Source organism: Coregonus lavaretus, assembly GCF_964263955.1.
Source record: "Coregonus lavaretus genome assembly, chromosome: 13".
In the NCBI taxonomy this organism is placed as follows: domain Eukaryota; kingdom Metazoa; phylum Chordata; class Actinopteri; order Salmoniformes; family Salmonidae; genus Coregonus; species Coregonus lavaretus.
In genome coordinates this window covers 6,773,466-6,787,099 of record NC_140000.1, presented here as the reverse complement: position 1 = coordinate 6,787,099, position 13,634 = coordinate 6,773,466, and the positions used below count along the sequence as shown (strand labels likewise).

Here is a 13,634-nt window from a genome sequence, read left to right as displayed (position 1 = left end):
TACTGCACTGTCGGAGCTAGAAGCACAAGCATTTCGCTACACCCGCAATAACATCTGCTAAACACGTGTATGTAACAAATACTTTTGATTTGATTTGATTTGCTTCAAATTTGAACTTGCCGTGACCGCAGCGCTTATAAATTAGGTGATCTGGAACGTGCCCTCTATTATGGAAATTCAAACATCCGGGCACCTTATCCGTTCAAGGCTGATAGAAGATGGCTTCTGCATTGAGAATTACGTCAACTGCAAATACACTAAATTCTATAGAAAATCAAACCAGCGAGGAGGAGGATGGCCAGAATTTATGGTGAGTATCGGCCCTGAACTGTACAATAATAAAGCTTTTAGAAAGACCTAGCTCGCCTGTCAGAGCCCCTTTGAATGGTTTTAGGTTTTGAAAAATCTGGTTCTAGGGGGTAGCGCATCAGATTGAATGGCAGGGATACGGGTGCTTGGTATTTATCTGATGTCATTGTGCCTTGCAGGACCTCTATTTTGAGTGAGGTATCGACGCGTTCACGGTCAAAATTGCCGTCTGGGAAAAATGTTCTTATTATGGGTAAGCCTATTTAATCTTCTGCTTGCAATGTGTAATATTGACACGGGATGGACCACCTGCTCTCTCAGCTACTCCAGAGTGCGGAATGCTAGACAAGGAGTGCCTCTCACCACGCGTTCTGTATTCCATTACAATGTCAATAACTGCCAGTATTGGACCATTGTTGCGAGGTTTGAGAAACAATTGATGATTAACCGAATCATGGCAGGCTATTGTTAAATGCATTCGTAACAGCGCGGCCTATTGTCCAACAAAATATGGACAGTGTTTCATAAACGACTGAAAATGGCCAATTCTGCAGAAGATCAGATCACATTGAAAGAGTGATGATATTCAACACCTGCTAGTTTAATCCGCAAGAGAAATCCCTCAACAAGCAAATGAGATTACATATATTTCTTATCTGGTCGAGTAGTGGTATACAGTGCCTTCAGAAAGTATTCACACTCCTTGAAAATGGATTAAATTGATATTATTTTGTCACTGGCCTACACACAATATCCCATAATGTAAAAGTGGAATTATGTTTTTTGAAATGTATTACAAATGAAAAGCTGAAATGTCTTGAGTCAAGTTTAGGTGTAAAAATGTGTTTAACAAGTCACATTGCATGGACTCACTCTGTGTGCGAAGTGTTTAACATTATTTTTGAATGACTACCTCATCTCTGTTCCCCAGACCTACAATTATCCCTCAGTCAAGGAGTGAATTTCAAACACAGATTCAACCACAAAGACCAGGGAGGTTTTCCAATTCCAAAATCAGACATTGAATTTCCCTTTGAGCATTGTGAAGTTATTAATTACACTTTGGATGATGTATCAATACACCCAGTCACTACAAAGATACAGGCATCCTTCCTAACTCGTTCAGTCAAAAAAACAAATATTTCGGCTCATTCCGTTCATTTGGGTCAGTAAGTGCCAATTTATGCTTGCTCTCGAAATGTGGTCAGAGGCACCGTATGGATGGTGTGATGCAATTGCGGAGCCTCCGGAGGCACGCAGAGGCCAAATTGAGCGCCATACTGCATCGCTGTGCGCCTCTCAAATGTTGCAACAATGTGGAGGGCTCCGTTTAGCTCCGCATTACATGATTGGTTGACGGTAGGTGAGGGCGGGAGGTCCTGTGTAAACACAAACTCACTTCCTTCACAACAGCTCTGCGCTGATGTATGAATGCCCTGACTTCTGCAGAGGACATGTCACCGTAAATGCTGCACGGCCAATGCAGAAGTCGGAATGACCATGCCCCACCTTTAATGCCCAGAGCACGCAGGACCTCCTACCGGCGAACGATGAACTGAAAACTGTCGTTCACAGTAGGGGGCTTATTGGAGCTGTCATTTGTGACTGAGACTTGTAAACGTGTGCTTTAAACAATGTACATTTGTTGATTGCTAGGCATACAAATTAAATGTATTTCTTGATACATTTGAAACAAGGTCCTTCTAGCTGTGGTTGCTACCGGACTAGATTGTGAACAACTCTTGGCGGAATGCATTGCTTGACTGTCGTGAGAATTCAAAGTCGTTTATGAACTGCAGCCGACTAAACAAATCGTTCTCGAGTTTGTTGAGCAGAGGCTGTGCATGCTTTGGTTCTACAAAGCTGTGTCCATCATAACATTAAATCATCAATTAATTGCAGTCATTCTTGCACCATACGATCAATTATCAGTTCTAAACATGTATCTTCTCTATGCTCATGATCCATTTTCCTGCGCGCATATGACAGACAGTTGGGGGTCGGAGCACGTCTCTGGAGCCGGAGGAGCCTGTATGGAAGGTGCTGCATGGTCATTCTGACTTCTGCATTGGCCGTGCAGCATTTACTGACACGGCCTCTGCAGAAGTCAGGGCATTCATACTTCTTGAGCTTCGCTGAGCAGCACAGTGCTGTTGTGAAGGAAGTTGTCAAGGAAACCGCTCAGGGATTTCACCATGAGGCCAATGGTGACTTTAAAACAGTTACAGAGTGTAATGGCTGTGATAGAAAACTGAGGATGAATCAACAACATTGTAGTTACTCCACAATACTAACCTAATTGACAGTGGCAAAAAAAAGGAGCCTGTACAGAATAAAAAAAAAAATTTGTTGTCATTTTTAGCAGACGCTCTTATCCAGAGCGACTTACAGTTAGTGAGTGCATAATTATTTATTTGTTTCATACTGGCCCCCCGTGGAAATCGAACCCACAACCCTGGCGTTGCAGGCGCCATGCTCTACCAACTGAGCTACACGGGGCCCAATATTCCAAAACATGCATCCTGTTTGCAATAAGGCACTAAAGTAAAACTGTAAAAAATGTGGCAAAGAAATTAACTTTATGTCCTGAATACAAAGCGTTATGTTTGGGGCAAATCCAACACAACACATCTCTGAGTACCACTTTTCATATTTTCAAGCATAGTGGTGACTGCATCATGTTATTGGTATGCTTGTCATTGGCAAGGATTAGGGAGTTTTCTTTTTTAATGATAAAATGAAACGGAGTGGAGCTAAGCACAGGCAAAATCCTAGAGGAAAACCTGGTTCAGTCTGCTTTCCAACAAACACTGGGAGACGGTCACCTTTCAGCAGGACAATAACGTAAAACACAAGGCCAAATAAACACTGGAGTTGCTTGACATTGAATGTTCCTGAGTGGCATGGTTACCGTTTTGACTTAAATCAGCTTGAAAGTCTATGGCAAGACTTATCTCCCGAGTGGCGCAGTGGTCTAGGGCAGTGCATCGCAGTGCTAGCTGTGCCACTTGAGATTCTGGTTCGAATCCAGGCTCTGTCGTAGCTGGCCGTGACCGGGAGACAAATGGGGCGGCGCACAATTGGCCCAGCGTTGTCCAGTGTAAGGGAGGGAATGGCCGGCAGGGATGTAGCTCAGTTGGTAGAGCATGGCGTTTGCAACGCAAGGGTTGTGGGTTCGATTCCCACGGGGGGGGGGGTCAGTAAGAAAAATATAATAATAATAATGTATGCACTCACTAACTGTAAGTCGCTCTGGATAAGAGCGTCTGCTAAATGACTAAAATGTAAAATGTTGAAAATGGCTGTCTAGCAATGATCAACAACCAACTTGACAGAGCTGGAAGAATTTTTAAAATAGTAATGTGCAAATGTTGTACAATCCAGATGTGCAAAGCACTACCAAAGGTGATTCTAACATGTATTGACTCGGGGTTGAATACTTTTGCTTTTATTTTTTATATTTTTTACAAATGTTAGAATTTTTCTTCCACTTTGACATTACAGAGTATTTTGTGTAGATCGTTTACAAAAAATGACAATTCCATCCATTTTAATCCCACTTTGTAACACAACAAAATATGGAAAAAGGTCAAGGTGTGAATATTTTCTGAAGGCACTGTATTTGCCCTGCATATAGGCCTAACTCATTTTGTGAGCTATAGCTGCACTGATGCAAGATCATAGATAATTGTATAGGCCTAGAGCACTGGCCACCACTGGCCACCACTGGCCACCGCAGGCCACCACTGGCCACCACTGGCCACCACTGGCCACCACTGGCCACCGCAGGCCACCACTGGCCACCACTGGCCACCGCAGGCCACCACTGGCCACCACTGGCCACCACTGGCCACCGCAGGCCACCGCAGGCCACCACTGGCCACCACTGGCCACCACTGGCCACCACTGGCCACCGCAGGCAACCAACCTACAGGCCTAATGGAGCCTGCAGTGGGCTATAACGTGTTTTAATAATTTTGCTTACCATGCAGTTTACCTGCACGTATGTGTTTCATGTTTGCTGCAGGTGAGACGGGGGCAGGTAAGACCACTCTGATAGCCAAACTGCAGGGAGTTGAAGAATACATGAAAGGCAGAGGACTGGAGTACCTGTACTTTAACGTTCACGATGATGACATCGATGGTAAGTGTGGCTTTTTGGAACATGATGAGAAAACAAAGGTTTGTTTTAGTTCATGATATAGCTCGGGCATCAGTTTATGATGGATCACTGGTGATCAATAGGATAGCATGGTACGATTTCTCCTTTTTGGTGTGATTTGACCCCAAACTGTTTGTGTGTCTGTGCAGATCATGCTATGTGTAACGCATGGATTCTGGACGGTGACCTGTATCACAAAGGCCTCCAGAAGTTTGCTGTGTGTGGGGAGAACCTGGCCGACACTATGGCCCTGCTGGTAGTGGACATGTCCAGACCGTGGACGGTGCTGGACTCTCTGCAGAAGTGGGCCAGCGTGCTGCGAGAACACATCGACAAGCTCCGAGTCAACCCAGAGACACTGAGGGACATGGAACAGAGATGTACGTCTATGAATCTGCGAGATGGAGGGGGGTGGGGAGACAGACACAGACGTTCATACTTCATAACATTAAAGACAGAAATGGCTACTTCAACAGTATTTCTTTAAAACTTTGATTAGCCATGAGATGTAAACTATAAAGTTAATCGAGATGAATTGCTCTGGGTTTGAATGAAAAAGGGTAAAATAGCAGTCTAAAATTGAATCTCTTCCTCCCTCTCCTCTACCGCTAGTGGTCCGACAGTTCCAGGAGTACACAGAGCCAGGGGGAGACCACAGCGCCTCTCCCAAGAGGAGGAACCCCATGGCTGGGGAGGCTGAGGAGGAGTGTGTGGTCCTCCCTTTGGGAGAGGAGACACTCACACACAACCTGGGCGTGCCTGTTATGGTGGTGTGCACAAAGGTAGGGTGGGCAAACCAATTGGCATTAGGGAAAGAACAAGGCAACTTCATTTAACTCAACTTATCAAAATATACTTTCAGTGGCATTGGTATGGTTTCTTTATTCATACATGTGTATAAAGGATGGAAAATCTGTCATTGTGTTTTACACTATTTCTAATTTCCTCTGCTTTCAATCTCTTTTTCAATCTTGTCTTGTGTGGCTTACCCTCTCTCTCTCTCAGTATTCTCTTTCCCTCTCTCCACTTCCCTCCTCTGCAGTGTGACACGTTTGTCAGTCTAGAGAAAGAGCATGACTACCGGGAAGAACACTTTGACTTCATCCAGTCTCACATCCGACACTTCTGCTTGCAGTGTATCCTTCCGACTCACCGACTGGTTGTCTGACCTAAGAGTTGGCATTCCGCTGGCGTTATTCTTTCAAACTAATACATTTTCATGTTTTTCTTCGATGTACCAACAATGTGCAGGCACCAGTTTCAGGTTTTTCTTGTGTGAAGTGAGCACGGTCTTTCTTAGCTAGGTATTAGAGGGGTCTTTAAGATATCGTTGGCCATTCTATCAATAATACTATCCTTGACAAGTAGTGGCCTCTCAGATGGCGCTGCGCTGCTATACACGTCAATGAAGGAGAACAAGAACATAGACCTATTGTATAAATACCTGGTCCATAGATTATACGGGTTTCCCTTTGACATGCTGGCCCAGGTGGTGGAGAAAGACTCAGTATTCATGTAAGTGTGACTCTGTGTTCTCACTAATGAAACATTTAGCCTTTTTTCTCATGTGCTGTTGACACTGACGTTTTTAGTTATTTCGTTTTTTCATGCTTTTCGTGGTTTGTTGTCTTCCAGCCCATCAGGATGGGATAATGAAAAAAAGGTCGCCATTTTATATGAAACCTTTCAGTCGTTGAAAAGGGAAGACAAGTTTGAGGAGGTTATCGTCCAGCCTCCTGTTAGAAAGGTAATAGAACTCTGATCTCCTCCTTCTTCTTCTTGGCACTGACATTACCGTTTTATTAGAAACAAGTGTAATTTTAAAAGGCCTTTTAACTATAACCCTACACTCTAGGAGTAGGATCTTGGAGTTGATTGAACTTGTGACTGAATCTAAACTCCTTAGCCCTGATCAGGGTCAGAGGTTACTACTAGCATGCAGGGTTGGTGCTGTGTCTGGGTGGATTGGGGGATTCTGGGTGTTTTGCTCTCTCTCCAGTCCTCTCCTCTGGACTTTACTGGGCTCCGGGATGAGTACCATAATCTCAAATAACATCAGATTACCAGGATGAGCCTGCCTGTACTCAGATCTCAGATTACAGTGCCAAAACCCAAGGCCAAGCAAATTATGTACTTGATCGGATGTACACTAAACTAACACATTAGGATGACTTGCATGTCATTTTGTGGAGAAACTGTATATAGGTATGTTTGTTTATGATGTTTTTTTTTTTTTTGTGCAGTTTGTACATGAAAAGGAACTAGGTGCGGAGGATGACCAAGTGTTTCTCCTAAAGCTTCAGGTAAGTGAGAATGTACAGTATATATTGATACAGCTGGTATGACCCAAAACATGACTTTGATAATATTGCATGACGCTAATCTGACATCAGCTGTTATAACAGTTTATTTCTGCCAGTTGCCATATGAATTAGGCTAGTTGTGTTAAGGGCTTCAGACTCTATCTGGACTGTCACACTGACATGCTCTGTGTTGTTGTTTAACAGACCCTGTTGTCCAAGCAGCCCCCAGCGGCGGCAGGCAGACCAGTGGTAAGTGTCTGGGGAAACATGCTACTGTAAAGGACCAAAAGAAGAGTTCATGTAGATCTTCTGATATATGCAATACATGATCCTCTCCTCCTCCTTCCTTTCCTGTCTCTTCTCTTTCTCTCCCCTCCCTTCTCCTCATCCTCTCTCCTCTTCTCTCTACCTTTCCTGTATCATTCCTCCCCCTCTTCCTCTCAGGACACCACAAACAGAGCACCCACTGGCTCTCCTCGGGTGTCAAACCGCTCGGCAACAGCAAACGTGGCCAATGTGATGCCCATGCAACCAGGTACCAAGACCAGAGATCCCCGATAACTCATTCTACTAAAATGACTAAGATTATCTTTGGCACCAGTGCTAAGTTTGTACCTATATTTTGTACATAGGGAATGAAACCGTTAGCCTAACTGTTATTTTTTATTTTTTTAAACAATACCTGCCAACCTTGCTTGTTCGCTTTAACTGTGGTGTTTTGTCTCTTTTTGTTTTTCGCTGTGCCATTAGGCGGGCAGACCAGCGAGGGCGTGCTGGCTAACTTCTTCAACAGTCTGCTGAGCAAGAAGACCGGGGAAGGGGGTGGGGCCAACAACACGCCCAGAACAGTCCGGAAATCAGGTACTGCTCCACACATGGAAGATCTGTAACTCTTTTATCATACACTTTCTAGTAAAGTTCTAGGTAGCACAGCAACAGGTATTCTTCCCCAAATTTACCCCCAGAAAGACAGGACTTGAAATAGAAAATTGTCCGTTCTGTCATCTCACTGCATGTCTGTCAAATCAAATCAAATCAAATTTTATTGGTCACATGCGCCGAATACAACAGGTGCAGACATTACAGTGAAATGCTTACTTACAGCCCTTAACCAACAGTGCATTTATTTTAAACAAACAAGTAAGAATAAAACAACAACAAAAAAGTGTTGAGAAAAAAAGAGCAGAAGTAAAATAAAGTGACAGTAGGGAGGCTATATATACAGTAAAATAAAGTGACAGTAGGGAGGCTATATATACAGGGGGGTACCGTTGCATAGTCAATGTGCGGGGGCACCGGCTAGTTGAGGTAGTTGAGGTAATATGTACATGTGGGTAGAGTTAAAGTGACTATGCATAAATACTTAACAGAGTAGCAGCAGCGTAAAAAGGATGGGGTGGGGGGGCAGTGCAAATAGTCCGGGTAGCCATGATTAGCTGTTCAGGAGTCTTATGGCTTGGGGGTAGAAGCTGTTGAGAAGTCTTTTGGACCTAGACTTGGCACTCCGGTACCGCTTGCCGTGCGGTAGCAGAGAGAACAGTCTATGACTAGGGTGGCTGGAGTCTTTGACAATTTTGAGGGCCTTCCTCTGACACCGCCTGGTATAGAGGTCCTGGATGGCAGGGAGCTTTGCCCCAGTGATGTACTGGGCCGTACGCACTACCCTCTGTAGTGCCTTGCGGTCAGAGGCCAAGCAGTTGCCATACCAGGCGGTGATGCAACCAGTCAGGATGCTCTCGATGGTGCAGCTGTAGAATTTTTTGAGGATCTGAGGACCCATGCCAAATCTTTTTAGTCTCCTGAGGGGGAATAGGCTTTGTCGTGCCCTCTTCACGACTGTCTTGGTGTGTTTGGACCATGATAGTTCGTTGGTGATGTGGACACCAAGGAACTTGAAGCTCTCAACCTGTTCCACTTCAGCCCCGTCGATGAGAATGGGGGCGTGCTCAGTCCTCTTTTTTTTCCTGTAGTCCACAATCATCTCCTTTGTCTTGGTCACGTTGAGGGAGAGGTTGTTGTCCTGGCACCACACGGCCAGATCTCTGACCTCCTCCCTATAGGCTGTCTCATCGTTGTCGGTGATCAGGCCTACCACTGTTGTGTCGTCGGCAAACTTCATGATGATGTTGGAGTCGTGCCTGGCCATGCAGTCATGGGTGAACAGAGAGTACAGGAGGGGACTGAGCACGCACCCCTGAGGGGCCCCCGTGTTGAGGATCAGTGTGGCAGATGTGTTGTTACCTACCCTTACCACCTGGGGGCGGCCCGTCAGGAAGTCCAGGATCCAGTTGCAGAGGGAGGTGTTTAGTCCCAGGATCCTTAGCTTAGTGATGAGCTTAGAGGGCACTATGGTGTTGAATGCTGAGCTGTAGTCAATGTGGTTGTTTAAGTGCACTGTGCACGTGGGTGTCCTGTCCTCCTCCTGTCACTCCCACTCCTTCCATTGTCTTTACCAGCGGTTCTAAACCTCAGTAACTAAGCTCATGAGGCATTTAGAAGTTATATTCTTCAAGAGTCGTTGGTGTAATAGAGAATTTCCATGGAAACCAGAAGGTGAGCTTAATAAAAGTTGCAACAGGGAGATAACCTCCAGCATAGAACATTTCTAACTGGCCTTCTCTAAGTAGGCCCTTATATTCTAATCTCACAGCACCAATGTTCTGTTAACACCCGCCGAGAGGCTTGTAGGAAGTCACCGCATCAGCTGCTACAGAATCACACAGGGTCACAGAATACAATAACAACCAGTGTCATCGGTCCTTGTACCTCCAGTCTGGCATCAATCACTATCAACAGATAGTCTAGTGACCATACACAATGAGTGTCCCAAATAGAATACTCAAAATCATGTGTATTACATAAAGGGAGAACATATAAATATGCTAAGTATTGTGGTAATATGAACTTTATTCATCTTAAATATTACCATTACAAATGGCTATATATCTTCAAAAGTTCAGAAATGTATGCATGTACCAATCTTACAGTGAATAAAAATATAAACGCAACATACAACCATTTCAAAGATTTTACTCTTTTTTACATATAAGGAAATTAGTCAATTGAAATTAATTTCATTAGGCCCTAATCTATGGATTTCACATGACTGGGAATACATACAGATTTGCATCTGTTGGTCACAGATACCTTTTAAAAAACAGTAGCGGCGTGGATCAGAAAATCAGTCAGTATCTGGTGTGACCACCATTTGGCTCATGCAGCGTGACACATCTCCTTCACATAGAGTTGATCAGGCTGTTGATTGTGGCCTGTGGAATGTTGTCCCACTCCTCTTCAATGGCTGTGCGAAGTTGCTGGATATTGGCGAGAACTGGAACACTGTGTCGTACACGTTGATCCAGAGCATCCCGTGCTCAATAGGTGACATGTCTGGTGAGTATGCAGGCCATGGAAGAACTGGGACATTTTCAGCTTCCAGGAATTGTGTAAAGATCCTTGCGACATGGGGCCGTGCATTATCATGCTGAAACATGAGGTGATTGCGGTGGATAAATTACACGACAATGGGCCTCAGGATCTCATCACGGTATCTCTGTGCGTTCAAATTGCCATCGATAAAATGCAATTGTGTTCGTTGTCCGTAGCTTATGCCTGCCCATACCATAACCCCACTGCCACCATGGGGCACTCTGTTCACAACGTTGACATCCGCAAACCACTCGCCCATACAACGCCATCTGCCCGGTACATTTGAAACAGGGATTTATCCGTGAAGAGCACACTTCTCCAGCCATCGAAGGTGTGCATTTGCCCACTGAAGTCGGTTACGACGACAAACTACAGTCAGGTCAAGACCCTGGTGAGGATGACGAGCACGCAGATGAGCTTCCCTGAGATGGTTTCTGACAGTTTGTGGAGAAATTCTTTGGATGTGCTGGTCTCAGACGACCCCGCAGGTGAAGAAGCCAGATGTGGAAGTCCTGGGCTGGCGTGGTTACACGTGGTCTGCAGTTGTGAGGCTGCAAATTCTCTAAAACGACGTTGGAGATGGCTTATGGTGGAGAAATGAACATTAAATTCTCCTGCAACAGCTCTGGTGGACATTCCTGCAGTCAGCATGCCAATTGCACGCTCCCTCAAACTTGAGACAACTGCACATTTTCAAGTGGCCTTTTATTGTCCCCAGCACAAGGTGCACCTGTGTAATGATCATGCTGTTTATTCAGCTTCTTGATATGCCACACCTGTCAGGTGGATGGATTATCTTGGCAAAGGAGAAATGCTCACTAACGGGGATGTAAACAAATTTGTGCACAACATTTGAAATAAATAAGCTTTTTGTGCGTATAGAACATTTCTGGGATCTTTTATTTCAGCTCATGAAATATGGGACCAACACTTTACATGTTGCGTTTATATTTTTGTATAAACCCCTTTTTTTAAAGTAGTAAATAGTTCTGTCCTAAATGACCCTTTTGTTTATGCTGGTTTTCAGTCAACCTTTTAATAATCATGATGTAACCTATAATTGTCTAATGATGTGGATGGTAGATCAACTGATCATAACTGAGTTCTCAATCCGGTGCTCCGGATTGTATTTTAGAACCCCTTCTATGGCCATTGCTCATCTTTCTCTGTGTGTGTGTTAGTTACAGGATGCTGGCCCCGCTAAGGTCGGTGTATCATGTAACTCTCCTGCATGCGCTCATATTCATTGGGCATGCTCACTCTGTAGCCATATGACCATTCCACCATTCAACAAACCCTGATTTTATGTTGTAAACATGACCCCTAAGCATGATTGGATGTTTATTGCTTAATTAACTGAGGAACCACACCTTTGTGGAGTCTGGTGGGTGGAGCTATAGGAGGACGTTGTAATGGCTGGATTGAAATTAATGGAACGGTATCACACATATTGACTCTGTTCCATTAACACCATTCCAGCTATTACAATGAGCCCGTCCTCCAATAGCTCCTCCCACCAGCCTCCTCTGTTGTGGAAGCACCTCTTTTCAATAGACTTTGTATCCTTCATTTACTCAAGTGTTTCCATTATTTTGGCAGTTACCTGTAGATCTGCAGCAGTTCTTCTGACTCCTTTGTACTTGGTCAGTTAGACTGACCGGCCTGTTTCCCTGCCCTTGTGTTCCTGCACACACACAGAGCCTGCCTGGCCCAAATGAGTGGATGTGGCTGGGTGCTCCATCAGCTTTTGCTTGTTTGGGTCCTAAGCCTCCTTGTTTGTTTGTGCTCATTCTGCTACTCCATAGGTCTGCCACTAAAGGACAGCACAGAGCTCATGTCCTCCCATATCCTCATTTGTTGCTACTCCCCAGACGTCAGACATACAGGTCTGCCACTAAAGCCAAGAGTGTGCAAAGCTGTCATCATGGCAAAGGGTGGCTATTTGAAGAATCTCAAATATAAAATATATTTTGATTTGTTTAACACTTTGTTGGTTACTACATGATTCCATATGTGTTATTTCATAGTGTTGATGACTTCACTATTATTCTACAATGTAGAAAATAATAAAAATAAAGAAAAACCCTTGAATGAGTAGGTGTGTCCAAACGTTTGACTGGTAGTGTAGGTCTGCCACTAAAGGACAGCACAGAGCCTATGTCCTCCCATATCCTATTTTGTTGTAAAAGGCCTTAGTAGTTGGTTAGAACTAATTTCTTTGTTTTCAGAATTTGATTTACATTTTTACATTTTAGTCATTTAGCAGACGCTCTTATCCAGAGCGACTTACAGTTAGTGAGTGCATACATTTTCATACTGGCCCCCGTGGGAAACGAACCCACAACCCTGGCGTTGCAAGCGCCATGCTCTACCAACTGAGCTACAGGGGACTATTGATGTATTAATTTGTTTCATATGTATGTTTTATTTGTCATTTTCAAATGGTGCCACAAAGAGAGTACAACTGCAAACTGATCTTTGTCCCAATACTAGCAATTGGGTGAAAGTGTATTTTTAACACCAAGACCTATTTTGTGAACTCTTCCAGGGTCAAAGATGGGACTAGACGGTGAGCCAGAGGCATCCTCCCCCACCTCACCCTCCCCCCCAGCCGACATGGAGGAGTCCTGAACCCCCAAACACCAACCCCTGACCCTCCCCGCCACCACACACCCACACGCGCACACACTCGCTGGGTCCTCTCCCTCTTTTTAAACCCTCGACTGTCGGATGGATCAGAAGCTGGACTGGAAACAGAACAGAGCGGTCTTAGAGCGGTTGCCGTGAGACTGAGCCTTGCATGCCAACCCGTTGAAACACCGCCAAAGCAACACAACATGGACTTACTGAAAACCATCAATGTATTATATAAAAGATAAGCTCACAGGATATTGGAGGGAAATGGAGTACGGCTGTTGACTCGTTGTTGCTTTATTTTTAGACCAACATTAAAATGAGAGCAACTGGATTTCTTGCGGGTGGCCTTGAAGCCACTGTGACAGGTGCACATCCTTGGTGTCACTCTGAACTCTGTGGCTGTCTGCGAGGATGTTTTCAAAGTGGAGGAGATAGATTTTTGCCATTTGGGGAGATAGGTATTTGGTAGACACCAGTTACATTGTTATATGATTTCATAATGCACTGGAACGCTGATGGATGAAGACCGCTGTACAATCGGGCAGAATGATTGAAATAGTTCATGTTTTAGTGCTTATAATGGTCATAATCAAGGGTTCTATTAGAACTAAAGAGTCAATGATGATGCGTTAAAACCAGGGAAATGATTTTTTATTTTTACTTGTGTCGTGTTTATTTGCTTGGTTTGGATTAGAAAATAGGCAGACCACTGGAGTATTTTATTGGCATAGGGTAATCATCTGTCACAATCTTAAAAAGGTAGTCGAGGTTTGATGATGAGCAATGTCCATGTG

The 13,634-nt window shown here is 44.4% G+C and overlaps 1 protein-coding gene across 1 annotated transcript; it reads left to right on the top strand.

The window, feature by feature from the left end:
- Positions 1-218: 218 nt before the first annotated feature.
- On the top strand, positions 219-12,938 carry LOC311139899 (cytoplasmic dynein 1 light intermediate chain 1-like; the record flags this gene model as incomplete). The annotated part of the gene is made up of 13 exons (XM_084174895.1): positions 219-310; positions 489-562; positions 4,337-4,453; positions 4,621-4,851; positions 5,084-5,253; positions 5,514-5,607; positions 5,851-5,986; positions 6,107-6,218; positions 6,715-6,774; positions 6,979-7,023; positions 7,219-7,309; positions 7,525-7,635; positions 12,752-12,938. The coding sequence occupies 13 exons, from the start codon at positions 219-221 to the stop codon at positions 12,832-12,834; spliced, it is 1,416 nt and encodes a 471-aa protein (XP_084031021.1). The 3' UTR covers positions 12,835-12,938.
- Positions 12,939-13,634: the final 696 nt, after the last annotated feature.